We start from the raw sequence: 14382 nt of genomic DNA, 5'->3' as shown, positions 1-14382 counted from the left end.
TCTGTGCCTCTCTCAAACTTGAGCAGAACTACCCCTGGTTCCGGAAGCAACTCAAGACCTTCCTTTTCGCTTCTGCTTTCTCTCTTCCTCTCCTCTGCTCTGCTGATGCACCTGACTGCTCTGTGCACTGGTCACATGGTCACCCTCTGAACTCAGGCATAGGCTCCTGCATGCCCAGTTGACATTGCACTGCCTCCGGGCGCCCCAGCACTTATGGGTCTGTATCGGCAACCCTACAGTCCCTTCTCTCTGCACTTATGAGCCACCCGCAGGCTGCACTTTTGAGTTAACTGCACTTCCCCTTACCCCTTCCCCTGGCACTTCTCCCCTTCCCTCTTTCCCGCACTTTTGCGATCTGAATGACACAAGGCCTAGTAAGATCATTAATTTGTCCTCCCTTTGTTTACCCTCCTTGTCTTGTCATGCCTAGACACACTTGTGTACAGGCGCGTTATACATTTCAAATCATATCATATCATATCATAACTCCAAATGGCTTATCAAGAGATCTGCTGTGCTACTGGGTGTTTGCTTGTTTGTTTGTTTATTAATTTGTAGGGTGCACCGAACCCTTAGGTAACTGGGCGCAACAGAATACAAAGGATACTTATAGCTTAGTAACATAATAATAGACAGGTAAGGTAGGGTACATACATACATTGGGAGTAAAAAAGAAAGCATTCTCCCCAAGCCCTAAACTGCTTTGTGATTACATTGTGTGGTGGGCACCTTTGCAATGCTTGTTACCACGCCCAAAATGCAAAGAAACTGGGAGTGCCAAAACCTCTAACAAATAGAGAGGATGTGTTATCCTTTTGGGGCACTGTCCAGTCACAGAAAGGCATGGCCATGTGAGAGGTAATTATTGTCCCCCGTCAACATATTTAATCTACTACCCGGGGGTCCATAACGCTGAATCTGTAGAAATGTATAGATACTCATCCTGTACTATGCAATACTGATAGGGAGAGAGCAAAGAGCTTCCGCTCGATGGAATGATAAGGCAAAGACTGTAGGTATTTTAGGCTTGAACTTGGAATATAGTACTCGATTGAGATTTGTAGACTTCATTAAGGCTTGTATTCACCAGTGATCCAAGTTAGAAGCAAAGGCCAGAGACATAGGCCCACATTATTAGTATGGTAGTAATGGTAAAATGTGCTATTTTGAATACCTCTTGTCTTACATGATTGACAGGTTTGGATCCCATGGGATATCATATTTATGGCATTGGCTACATTTAAAGTACTTGGGGTGAATATAGATTATTTAACCTATGCAGGACTTTTTGACATTTTATGAACACATTCTGTATATACCATATGTTACCCTGACACAAAAAAAAAAAGTTTTCTAACCCCAATCTGAGAGCAAGGCACAGAGTTTAGAAGGCGCATATCATCACCTAAAACATTTCTCTTGCAAGGGACACCGACGCATGTATGCACCCGCTCAAAGGAGACATACATGTTGTCTTAGCACCCTCTGCACTTTTTAATAAGTAAACCACCTGCTACCTGATGTGCATGAAACAAACTTCTTGAAAGGCAATCTGGGGTCTGCAGCCATAGGCAATGGGGGTGACTTTAAGCAAGAATCACTGTGACCTAGCCCAAAACCTACAAAATCCTGTTGCAAATCACATGTGTCTACTCACTCGTATCCATATATAGATTCAGTGAAAAAAAACCTTGGTTAAGAGAGTGTTAAGGTGATCTGATTTAATTCAACAAAACCCCTCAAATTCAGCAATCTGTGAAGTCATCATTGTGGTCATATGCTGCGCAACAGGGGGCACATAATTGAGATGGACCTGTTTGAAATGAGGTTGCTGAATTTCAGCAGTTTGTTTTTTATTAAATCCGCTCACCGTAACACTATCTTAAACAAGGGTTTTCACTGAATTTTAAGAGTTTTGCTATACTATAGTTTCTTAAGGGGCCCACTAGCCATGGCATTGGGCACACAGATCTGTTACCCCCGCCTAGGTGTTAGGGAGATTTATCATTTGCATGCTTCATCCCCTCTCCTATTGAGACCCCAGCACTTTTTGTTGGACTTCTGGACCTTTTTCTTTCTATCCTGAATGAGGGGAGCCTTTTTCCACTCATTCATTCTTATTTACTCTGACTTTTGGAACTCTGTTCTCTATGTGCTAACTTTCTTATGGTGTCTGTGTTCCTTCATATCTATTTTAAGGCATCTTTGTTTTAGTTTTGCAGCCCACAGCACCCTATGGGCCATGTTGCTGGGGACCCCTTGGGTCCTCCTTTGAGATTCTTTTACTATCCTTAAGTGACTACTGTGCTAAGGGGATATCTAGTATCCTCCTCCTCTCTGCTGCTCTGAATTTGTAGTCACATCGACAACCTTCTAGCTATGGCTGGTGGCATAGGACATTTTCTACCAACTATTATGCTATTTTCTACCCCAGACTATATTCACAGTCTTGGTTATGCACAATGGGGTCACCTCAGAGCTAACATGGTGGCTCCTTACTTTTATTTTCTGTTTCTAGCATGGTTGTGCTTTGTTAGCCCTTCTTTTACCATTCTGGGAGGGGGAGGTCTGTGTGTGTGTTTTTGCCTTTGATGGGAACCCTTGGGTGTCCCGCCTAGGCTCCAGTGTGCCTTGGCAGGATGGAAGTGGGGAGGAATTTTACACTCCCCTGCCCTTTGCCTGCTTGAGTGCCTGAATGGAACCAGGGCCCACTGGGGGGCTGATTCTCCTGATTGGAAAGCCACCCGCCCCTTTCTCTAAACTGCTGAGATTTCAGAGGAGTGTGTGGTGAAACTGAATATAAGGTGAGGTTCCTGTGGTGAAAGGCAAGTTGACCACTAGAAACTGAAGTAACCAAGCTGAAGATGACCAGAGACACCTGCAGACCCTCTGCATCACCGTGAAGCGACCACTGCAGTCCTGAACCTATTTTCTACTTGGCAGAGAAGCTCCGAAGAGGATGACTCCTTCTCTTTGATTGGTGGGACCAACCAGCCCTAAGACAAACTACACTTTGAGTCATCTCCCGAGGCGTTGTGCCTCTCCAGAGCTGCATACCGCAAATACCAGGAGACCCATTTGCAGTGCATTGTGTTTAAGAGGCCGAATCCGTCCAAGCCTTTGCGGAGCTCCAGGTGAACCTCCAGAGACATGATCCCACTCATCCAAGTCACCACATTACAGTGCAAGACTACAGAATGAAAGATGATCGACCAGGCAAATACCTTTGTTGGTGCTGAGAAAAAGGCGCCAAAATGGAGACTGCCGAAGACTGAATAAATCTGTGCCAAGGGTGCTCTCTCGAGACTGATGCTGAGACATCCCAATCAGAGTCCTTCCTTTCATCACCAGACCAAGGAATCAGGAGACCAGGTCCATCACTGTTGCACAGAGGAGAATCCAGCTACAAGCATTTCATATAACCTAAGGTACTGTGGGGTGAAAGGTATTGCTTACCTGGAACTGAGAAGTCAAACCAGAACATTGGAGTGCACAAACAGGTGTCCGGGGTGTCCACCCTAGCTCTGACCCAGCTTGTGTCCCTTTAGTGAGTCCTTTTGCAGGGTCCCCATCATTGTACTAATTGTTCAAGTATCTTTCTCTAGAGACTGAAAGTATCCTCAGGAACTTTTGCTGTTCTGCTGCTTCGTAAGACGTTTACAGCACCCCCACACTTACATTTTCGTATAGATAGGGAATTGACTTTTAAAGCATTAGATTGTCTGAAAAGTTTCTCTAGAACCTTAAGCTCTGCTACTGTGTGATTAACCAACCCTTGGCCTTCCTAAAAGAAGACTTTATCTTATGTGGTTTTGCCAATTAAATACAATTACAGTATTTCTATGTCTTACACGAGTGCACGGTTGTACCGATAATACTGTATATCTGTCATTAGTGTCAAAATCTGTAAAAAATGCGAGCAACTACCATTGAAGCAATGGCCTTTGAAAAGTATTTATATGTATTCCTATGTGTATTGGTTAATTGAACTAAGTATATTTCTGAATTCTTTGTGTAGATATAATAAATGCTGTATTTTAATTATTATTATCTCTGTAAGTGATTCTTTGAGCTACTGTACTAACTGGGTTGAGTGTACTTACCTACAACTCACATCTTCCTCTTTTGATAAGCCTGACTGCTCTGCCACTCTACCAAGATTCCATGAGTAGTACAAACTGATACTAAGAGTTGGGGACCTGTATGCCAAAGGGATAGATTTATTAAGTCTTACCTCAAGTGGACTTTAGGAAACCTCCCCTAACACTAGGAGATGTGATACTGCAGGTGTAGCATTTGTTCACTATCTGGCTATTCACCTGATAATGGCAATTAACTACACATACAGTGGTATTGAACTACCCATGCCCAGTGATTTCCTTGCTATTCCCCCGATAATGCTTGAGAATCCCAAACTCTTCCCTGTCCTCACAGGCACTCACCAAGTGCCCCCCTCCTGTTTCCATAGTCTGTTCACTCCCCTCAATTGCTTTTTTCCCTCCTGGCCCGCTTCTGGCCATTGCCCCCCTATCACTGTTTGGATTGTGTGACACATTTGTGTTCTTTGAGGTGGACTTGATTGATATGTGAATGCTGAATTTCAGGTGTTTTGTTGCATTCAATCTGATCACCTTAACTCTCTCTTAAAAAATGTTTTTTCAATGAATTTCAAGGGTTTTTCTGTACCTTAGTTTCCTGAGGGCCCACTAGCCAACACCTTCAGCTGTGGTCACTGCACAAGTAGTCTGTTCTCCCTTTCCATGGCGGCCATTCAAAAAATAGGAAAAAATATAAACAAAGAAAATGGACGCCATGGAAAGAAAGAAGGTACTACGTGTAGTTTCTTCTTCCTTTCCATGACGGCATGTCGTGGATCGGGAGCGGACGGGCTGGGGACAGAAGTGTTCCCAGTGTGTCTGCTCCCGGAATTGACAAAAAAGAAGGTAAGTGAGGTGAGGGGGCAGGCAGGGGATTCTTTGGATTGGGGGGGGGGGTCGGTCGAGGGAATAACATGTATCCGAATCCCCGACGGGGGAATATGGCATCCTCCAGCCATGTAGTGGCTCAGAGCTGGGATTACCCCGTTCCGAGCCTCCTCATTGGCTGAGTGGCTGCCACCCCCCCACCACGGACAGAAAGGAAGGAATGTTGAGGGAGAGGGATTTGCGGTCGGGTAACGCACGGACGAGGGCCAATGAGATTGCATGTTACAATCTCATTGCCCCTTGACGGGTACTAATTATAGAAACATTGGCATGGTCCACAAAATTTACCATAGATGGACAGTTGCACCTCAAATCTTCCCTGTTGTAATTTGGATTTGCTTCCTATCACACTTAAAATAGGCTTGTTATATTTTGTGATTGTCTATTGCACACGTTTACATTGGAGCTGTATCTGAGAGAATTCAGGCAAAAATGTTTCCTAACAGGCCTGTGGCTATGTCAACTTTTCCTTGACTCATTAATGTGATTGTTCACATGTTTGCATTCCACAGAGTACGATGACTATGGAGACTACTGGCGGGGGAACTATCAAACTCAAGACTCTGGTCCATACGCTTATACACGTGATGACTTAAAGCGAGATGTGGAAAGAACATTTAAAGAGGTATGTAGCAGTAAAACTGATTGGTGAATTTGGAGCAATCAGATATGTACATATTGTTTCTTTATGTCCTGTTAAAAAGCTTTTATACAATGCAAAATCATAATCGCAGTCGTTTTAGAGAACCCAGGCTCGTCTGGTATTAGCATAATTGACCTAAAAACATTTGACTTAAACATTTGATGGAATTTATTTGACCTTTTTCGGTCAAATTTAATTAAATATATATATGGGGTGGGTTAGGGTATAGATTAGGTTGAAGGGGTTTGGGGGGGGGCGGGGTTGCAGGTTGTGTCCTCCAGCATTTTAGACCAAAAAAAGGTCAAATAAATTCGATCAAATGTGATTAGGTGAAATGATTTAGGTCAAATAGACCCAAACCCGCTTGTCTGGGAGTTGCAGTACTGCACCCCTATCTAAGGTATCCAGGCTCTGTTTGTGGAGCCAAGGAAACGTGATAAGATAAGAAGATGGGGAAAGAAGATGCAAGGGCAACAGACACAGAAAAGGGAGGATGCAAAGGGGCAGGGGTATGTTTTTTTATACCTTGGGTACATATATTGATCTATGTATTCTAACATGTTTGGAATCACGGGATTGTCCTGTTCCCCCTATCAATCCCAGCTCCTCTGCTATCCCTGCACTTTACTTGTAACTCCCAGGGTGCAATCCTTGTGTACAGAGCTCTGTTGCTTCCCAGCTAGGTTTGCGCTTTGTAAGTATCATACATGCATACATATGTGAGATAATTTTAAAAGCAATTTGTAATTGTTGACACATAGGGCATCATTACGAGTTTGGCGTTGTGACCAGAAACAGTGGTAATGCAGCGGTAATAGAATGGCCACTGCATTACTGCTGCATTACTGCAATGCCGAACTAAGGGTTTGGGGGTAAGGTGGAGGAAAAACCTCCAGCAGAATGCTGGAGGTAATTCCTCCACCCACCTTACTCCCAAAAACCAGCCAAATCAGCAGAAATACCGCCAGCGGTAACTACACCGAAATCCCCATAGAGTTCTATGGACTCCAATAAAGAGGGACCACCACCTCTTACAACCACTTGTAATCTGGCGGGATTTCCACCGGACGGGGTGGTGGTAATAGTAAATCTGTTTGGTGGCATTTTGGTCGATTTACACCCAAAATACCAACAAACTTGTAATGAGGCCCTGTAGTGTTAGTGTTTGGCTGTTTTGGGCACAAGATGTACCCACGTGCTCTGAGAAGTATGGTGGCTTTAAAATTGGGACTGCCTTTCATTTTTCACATCATATGGGTCAAACTCTGCAACAATAATTCTGGGACTGCCAAGCCTAGAGGCCAGGTGTAGCCCAGTCAAAAACAGACTGCGTGGAATTCGAAAGTAGTTGCAGTGGGTAAGGTAGTATGCACTGACTGACATATTCCAGCTTATGTTGAAACCATGGCACCCTTAAATGAGGCAATCACTTCTCTTGTACAGTGTTGCCCCTTCCATGATACATTTCTTGAAATTCTAATCCCTGAACAATCGAATAAATCACCTGATTTGATCACCTCATTTTTTCAAGGTCATTTTTACGGCCATGATTTTTTATATCTATGACAGACCATCGGATTCGTTTTTTTGATACTGATCTTGAAACCAAGTTTGTTACCTTTATTGTGGAATTAAGCTACTTCTTTGCGGAAGCCTATTGCGGTTCCAGAGATGAGGATCTCATCATCAGTGAACAAGATGCCAACATTTTGGCCATTTAACATTGATGCATCATCTGCAAGGTTGGTCCATTCCTCTGCCAATCCACTTATATTTAGGGAAAAGAGCAGAGGGGCAGGAATGCACCCCTGTCTTACCCCTTATGGAATAGGAAAGTTAGCAGTGCATTCTCTTCCTAAAGCAAACCTGATTCATAATTATGCACATAACGGGATGCAGCTGTGATACGAAGATTACTTGGGATGGCAGGAAACTAAAGAATAGATCATAGTATGGGACAGGACACACAACCGAAGGCCAAGCTTAAATCAACCTTTTCCCCCATCACATTGCCCCATTTGCACGGTTGATATAAATGCTTGTTCTGTTGTCCCTATTTTTTTCTAAACACCTGCATGGAGATGGACAATTTATGTTGCTTGTCAACCCATTCTTCAAGCCTCTGATCAAGTCTTTTCGCATAGATTGTCTACAAGGGCTCTACAAGATAAATGGGTGTATAATTTGCAAGGTTTTTGTGGCTTGCTTTTTTGAATCTGTGAACGATTTTGGAACCGGAATAAGTCTCTGGGATGATGACGCTATTATTAATCATATTTAAAACGTTTGTCAAGAAAGCAACCCTTACAGTGGGCTCTTGTTTAAAAAAAAAAAAGTCTACGGGGTGATGATCCAAGCCTGGGACCTTCCTTTCCTTTTTTAGAAAACAAGGCACCTGTCACTTCTTAAATAGTGAAGCATTAAAGGACATAACAAGGTATACATTACTTGCTATGTTTAACAGTTTGAGTAACCATCTCATGCCCAGACTCTCTTCAGTTTGATTATATAAAGTGTTAAAGTGAACAAGCCACTGAAAATATTTTATACCGGGATTTAATTCAACCCTTAATTTTGATACACCATCTGTTACAACTTCCCAAAATGTCCTTGAGTTCCTGCTTCCAGCTGCTTTCATCAATAGATTCTCGATGTTAGATTCTTTGTCAATGTTTGTACGTGATTACATTTTTTTACTTAATCATTTGCTCTTTGACCAAGGCCAATGCACACAGCATGTTCAGTGATCTTGGGAGTAAAGCTTTAGAAACTCGATGGTCCCTATAAAATCAGGAACACTTTTGCCATGCATCCTTCCTGGTCTGAGAACATGGTCTTGTAACAAAGGGTTGAATTATCTAAGCAAGTTTTGAAATCACAGACATAACACTAAAATCATGTTAAATATTGTACCAATAGAGGCAGCAAGTCTCATAATTTTGAGAGGGCTTTTGACCTAAATCCATGCTGCACTCCTTTGCCCTCTTCCTAATATAAATAGTACAGACTTTACTACCTGTATTAGCATCCTCAGAAGAGGGATGCCTACAAAAATCAGAAGAAAGAAGATCTAACAATAAACCAACCAGTCTATGTTCACTCTCCAACCTATGGTCAATTAAGAGATTGTCAACATAGCACTATGATTCAAGGTTGACTAGTATGAAGTGTAAGTAAATATATTGAAACTTCATGTTGAAGGCCAATTGAGCAGTGGAGTAGCAATAACATGTAACATTGCCCACCCTTAGGCCTGATCTACAAAAAAGAAGTGTCAGTTTTCTGCAAGTAAAATTTAAATCAATACTTCTTTTCTATTATTTGATTTAACACATTTCTCAATCTTGAACCCTAGTGCACAGGACTGCAACCATCAGCCCCCAGATGTGTTTTACTATGACTCACATGATCCTCCCCCATTGATTCTGCTGAATAGGACTCATGGGAGTTGTAGTCAAAACACATGGAGATTCCTGCTCTAGTGTCTCTGCAAAACCATCCCCTTTTCCACCCAAAGAAGGACTTATATGCATATTGAATGATAAAATATATGTGTTACACAGAAGTTCTGAATTTATTTTCTTATCAATCCATGTAGTTAAGCCTCCCCTAGGCTACCCTTCCTCCTCTTTCCTCACTAGAATGAAAATATTCATAAAGGCATGTTTCACCAGTGCATCAATTGCCCAAGTCTCCTAGAAGGAAATCATTTTTTTTTAAACCAACATACCAACATATTCTTGCTAGTCCATTTCGAATTCTTTACTATTCAGAACAGCGACATTGCAGCTGGATATTTCTATGGTGCTGGTAAAAAGTTTGCTTTCCCTTTTCCAAAACTTCTATGGCTTTCACGCAAGTTCGGATCGAGAGAGAGAGAAAGCCATCAGACTTTGTATGCAGAAGAAAAGGACTTAACTTTAGAAGACACATTCTGCACTGGGGCTGGCTTTAAAGTGTGGCACCCACCAGTTATAACTCCTCCCAGTGGTTCACTTCTCTGTTGTATCTCAGATTCTTTAGGTGGCATCAACCTGAATTTAATTGCAAGCAAAACTTGAGCCAAATTAATATCAGTGAGTACATTCTTGATTATATCTGTTCCTGTGTTTTCATGAATATTACACCTTTCCTCTGAGCCAAAATCCTCACAAATAATTGAATAACAGTCTCTTACATGACAAAACCAAAGTATCACCTCATTAACCAAACTAGTTTTGCTTTCCAAAGCATCTACTTTTAACTTCCGGATCATATATAAATATATAGGCCTCATTACGAGTATGGTGGTAAGTGGTGAAACAATTTTACCACTACACCCAATTATGAGTTTTAGCTTTGAGTAGAAAATGTATCTCCAGTAAAACCCTGGAGGTAAATCTTGCCACTCAACGCCAAAAAATCGGCATAGTTGGCGAATTACTGTGACGGTAATTTCGTCATGATAATTCCACAAAAAAAGCCTCATTGGGTCCAATGGACACAAAATAAATGGGGATTTACACTGCTACCACCACCTGTAATGAGGCAGAAATTCCGCCTGCCCAAGTGGTGGTAACTGTAAATCCGTTTGAGAGTATTTCCGAGGATTTACCTCTGCAATACCTCCAATCTCGTAATGAGGCAGTGGGGCTCATTGGGAGTTTGCCAGTATTCCAGCAGAAAATCTGCCAGAATACCGGCAAATGGAATTACCAATGCCGGCACTTGGTCAGGTAGTATTACCACTGGGGGTATTATCTCTGGCAGTTATTGCACCTGATTACAATTGGCGGTTTGTCAGTGTAAATCCCCATTTAATGGAGTCAGGATTTCTGCCAGTCTTATCTCTGGCGGTATTACCGGATGGTAATGCTAGCGACTTTTGGTGGTAAAGTGGAAGTGTTACCTCCTGTTTGAAGTTTGAAACTGGGGGTAACTCCTCCACTTTACCTCCAAGAATCTCTGGCATTAACATCTGATAATACTGCCAAGGCAATACTGGCAAACATGTAGTTTGGTGGTGCGGTTAAAATGGAGGTTATTGTATTACCTCCACTTTTTCCTCTCATAATGAGCCTCATGTGTGGAACAAATGTACTGTGCTGGGATCTGATTCATGGAATCAAAAATGCCCAGAAACTTGCATGGTAAAGAAAAATGAGTAGCGTCCGGCATGCCCACAACACACACTCTTTTGCACTGGGTCCATGGGAATTAAGTAATCAAGGAGTACTTACAAGTAATCCCCATTACTTCGACACCTCTCCTACGACCGACAAGTCCTCGCCCCAGTACCCTCACTAATCTCCACCCACCCGCCTATATTAAGGCAGAACCCACAAGTCCGCCCTTGTACCTCTACCCCTGCTAATCTGCAGCCGAACCCCCTACTTTAAGACAGCACCCACACGTCAGCCCTCGTCCAAGTACCGCCACTAATCTGTGTCCCTAAATCTACATCAATCACGCCCACTCCTCTCCCACACAGTACTTGTCCCAACAAGGTGCCACATCATAATGATGCATCCCAAATGCTGATCTTTGCAACGCCCACTCTTGCTCTTTCAGTGCACATTACTGTCACCAGGAGATGGATAAAATCTGAAATGTCTGACTATATATCCATTAAACCATATTCTTTGCAGAGGTCCATGATGAATCCCCCAGTCCACGTAATTAGACCACATAAACCCCCAGGTAATTTGGCTACAACACTTGCCCTGCAACAGCTCACTGGATGCTTCTCCATACCCCTTTCATGTAGGGACGCAATAAATGGACTCACACAACTGTACAAATCGTGTTGCCGGCTGAACAGACAACACAGTATGCTGGCACACACTCATGATCCGTTGGAAAGAGGGTACAATCACATACTCAACAGCAATAGTTACCCACACCTATTCACTCTCCCTACAAGGTCATGAACAGCCTTGTGGGCCTTGTTCAGTATGATGGTGGTATTAGCCTAACAATTGTTGTAAATGCAACAACACTTGCCATTTATGCATCTTGGACACCCATGACCGAGCTCACTGTGGAGCACTTTCTTTCTCAACTCCTCTGGCCTGTGTCTTCTATGAGCTACACCTGGCAGACATCCACCTCCAACATTAACACTTGGAAGTAGTGCTGGTGAATCCAGGACAGTCACCTTGTCCATTGTGTCCCCTTGGATCACACTCAGCTGCACAACAACAGTCAACAACATTTTCACTGTAGCTACACTATGGTCCTTTATTGTTCAGGTGACATAGTCCACATGTCAGGTGTGTAGCCCAGTGAATCAGAGGGAGACTACATCCCTTCTCATCATCCCCAATGCTAATAGGCTATACCTGTTTCGGAAGTGTGAGCACATCCACATGGACAAGCAAGTGCCAAAGGGCCACCTAAACAGCTGTGGTAGCATAAATGAACACAAAGTCCAAGAAACTGAAATCTTGAGAAGTGAATGGGCAGAGGTGAATGCGCTGTCAACAGATACCTCAAACATCCCCCCTTTGTGCAACATCTGGACAGACACCTAAACAAATGAGTACCCATCCTCAATAGAGTATGGGTGTCAGACCACTCATTAAACTTTTATCTAACCCTCACATGACTTGATCAACGTTCTCACTTTGGTGTCTGCAGTCAAATCATTGAGGTTTACTCTTGACAGAAATCATAATTTTAAATGTTCTATTTCTGCATTAGTGAATCCTGTTCTTTTCAAAATCAAATTCCTGTTCAGACCTCTGGCCAGGCCAGTTATTTTTAAGCATATGGAGATGTCATTTTAGAAAGGTTTGTAGCTTAATTTCTGCTTCCCCTTTAGAGTCCATGGAACGGATACTGGCACATGCAAGATTGATCACAGTATCCTTAACTTCTTTTTACTCTGCTGGCTTTCTATTCAACTTCCTATTTTCAGGGAAGTTTGTTGAACCATTGTCCAGTTGCTTGACCTGGAAATTTAGGATATCTGCTCAAAACATGCAAATGATGAGGGTTGGGGAACAAGAGTGTGAGTCAGAGGACTAGCTGCGTGTGATATTCATGTTATGCTGATTAATGCATGCGGGCAGTGCAATCTTGTGGCTCAAGCTTTCTCTTAAACTGTTCAGAGTGTCATGCTCACTCATTAATATTTACCTTGCTCCATACCTTGCTTTAATGTGCAAAGTGAATTGAATGTTTCGTACATGTCTCAAAACTCATAATTTTTCAGTGCATACTCTTCTTCCCTTTCTATTGCCTTCCAAATATAAGAATCAGTTTATAGGCTTTGCTTTTTCTCTGCATGATTCTGTTCTTATTAAGAACTGCATATAATGTATTTACTCATTGCTTTCATGCATGTTGTCCACCATTTTGTAGGCATTTACTTTTGCATTGATTTCTTTCTTCCAACTTTGTAAAGCATCATGCTGCCCTCCGAGTTTGGCATCCGCCCAAATAATATTATGGAAACAATAAAAAAATGAATCTGAATTATTTAATTGTTTCTTTAGATACAACCACTTTACAAGGAACTACATGCTTATGTGAGAGACAAGTTGCGGGATGTCTATGGTCCTATGTATATCGACAAGAGTGGTTGCCTGCCTGCCCATTTGCTTGGTAAGTGTAAGGAAGATGAGCAGAGTCAATTCAAGGCAGAGAAGCAAGCAATGTTATAAAAAAGTTACTGATTAATTGTGGTTTGTTACAAAATAGGGAAACTACACAAATATACCCCTAACAAATAGGTATTTTCACTTTGTAATCTGGAGATCCCATCCCAGTATACGTTTCACTTTCTCAGTCACTCCCGGTATTGGGAGTGGTCTTTGGAGTTTTATTGGCGCACACTGTTTTCTTGACTCCTTAATCCATGGATTTAATTGTCTATTTCTCATCCTGGACTCCTAGGAGAGCTTTCTGCATAGCGCTCGTGATAAGATGCACCTGCACATTAAGTATATTCTTGACAGTGACTGAACGTAGGCCTGAGTAGCAACATGCTAAGCCCCAGATATTCCACCAGGAGGCTGGGCACTTATTCTTGTCTGCAGGTGGGGTCGGTGGTGTTGCCCTTCCGCTCCGTGTCTGATTGTCCTTGCTCTAGTCCCCAAGACCACATCCTTGTCTGACTCCTCAATGAGTTATATCTTCTTGTGCCTTATTGGACCTTGTTTATTACTCCTCTCCCTTCCTCTCCAATGACCTCTTCCTTGAACTCCTTGATATTTGGTCACATATTCATTACCCTCCAATCCTGAACTCTCTTCCATTTGGCATATAGTGTGCCTGCTCCTTCTCCTTATCTTCTTCAACCTTTTCTTGTATTTATCTCCTCTCCACATTCGATCCATCTCTGACATAACCTTTAACATTCCTCTCCACCACCATCTTGATGTCTCCTCCAACCACCTTCTCTTTACTCTTTACCTTTTCAGAAGTTAAAACTCTCCACCTCTCCTCTCTTGCCATTGTTTCCAAATTCCACCAAATGCCTTCCTCACACCTCTCCTTCTGTGTGTCTCTCTCCTGCTACCTCCCTTCATCTGGTGTTCCTCTACTTCTCCTCTTCACTCCTCCCACCTTCCCTGCTCATCATACCCTTTTGACTTTCCACCTCTTCATGAATTTCCAATCCTCATTTCCTTTCCACTTTCCTTTTCTATTCGCCAATCTTTACCACCTATTCAAGCCTCCTCTCTTTCCTTCTGATTATCCAACCTCCTTCTTTCTGACACAGCTCTACTACCTCTTCCTCTTTCTGCTTCCAATGCACTCGTAGTCCAC

The 14382-nt window shown here is 42.6% G+C and overlaps 1 protein-coding gene across 1 annotated transcript in view; it reads left to right on the top strand.

Annotated features, from left to right (window-relative positions):
• Positions 1–14382, top strand: part of ACE2 (angiotensin converting enzyme 2) — a 475687-nt gene that overhangs the window by 139214 nt on the left and 322091 nt on the right. Inside the window, exons 5-6 of the mRNA XM_069635599.1 lie at positions 5498–5610; positions 13107–13215. Coding sequence (XP_069491700.1) covers positions 5498–5610; positions 13107–13215 — 222 coding nt within the window. The remainder of the gene's footprint in view (positions 1–5497; positions 5611–13106; positions 13216–14382) is intronic.

Source organism: Ambystoma mexicanum, chromosome 7p, assembly GCF_040938575.1.
Source record: "Ambystoma mexicanum isolate Mex_15411 chromosome 7p, UKY_AmexF1_1, whole genome shotgun sequence".
Lineage (NCBI taxonomy): Eukaryota > Metazoa > Chordata > Amphibia > Caudata > Ambystomatidae > Ambystoma > Ambystoma mexicanum.
This window is presented reverse-complemented; position numbering and strand designations above follow the sequence as displayed.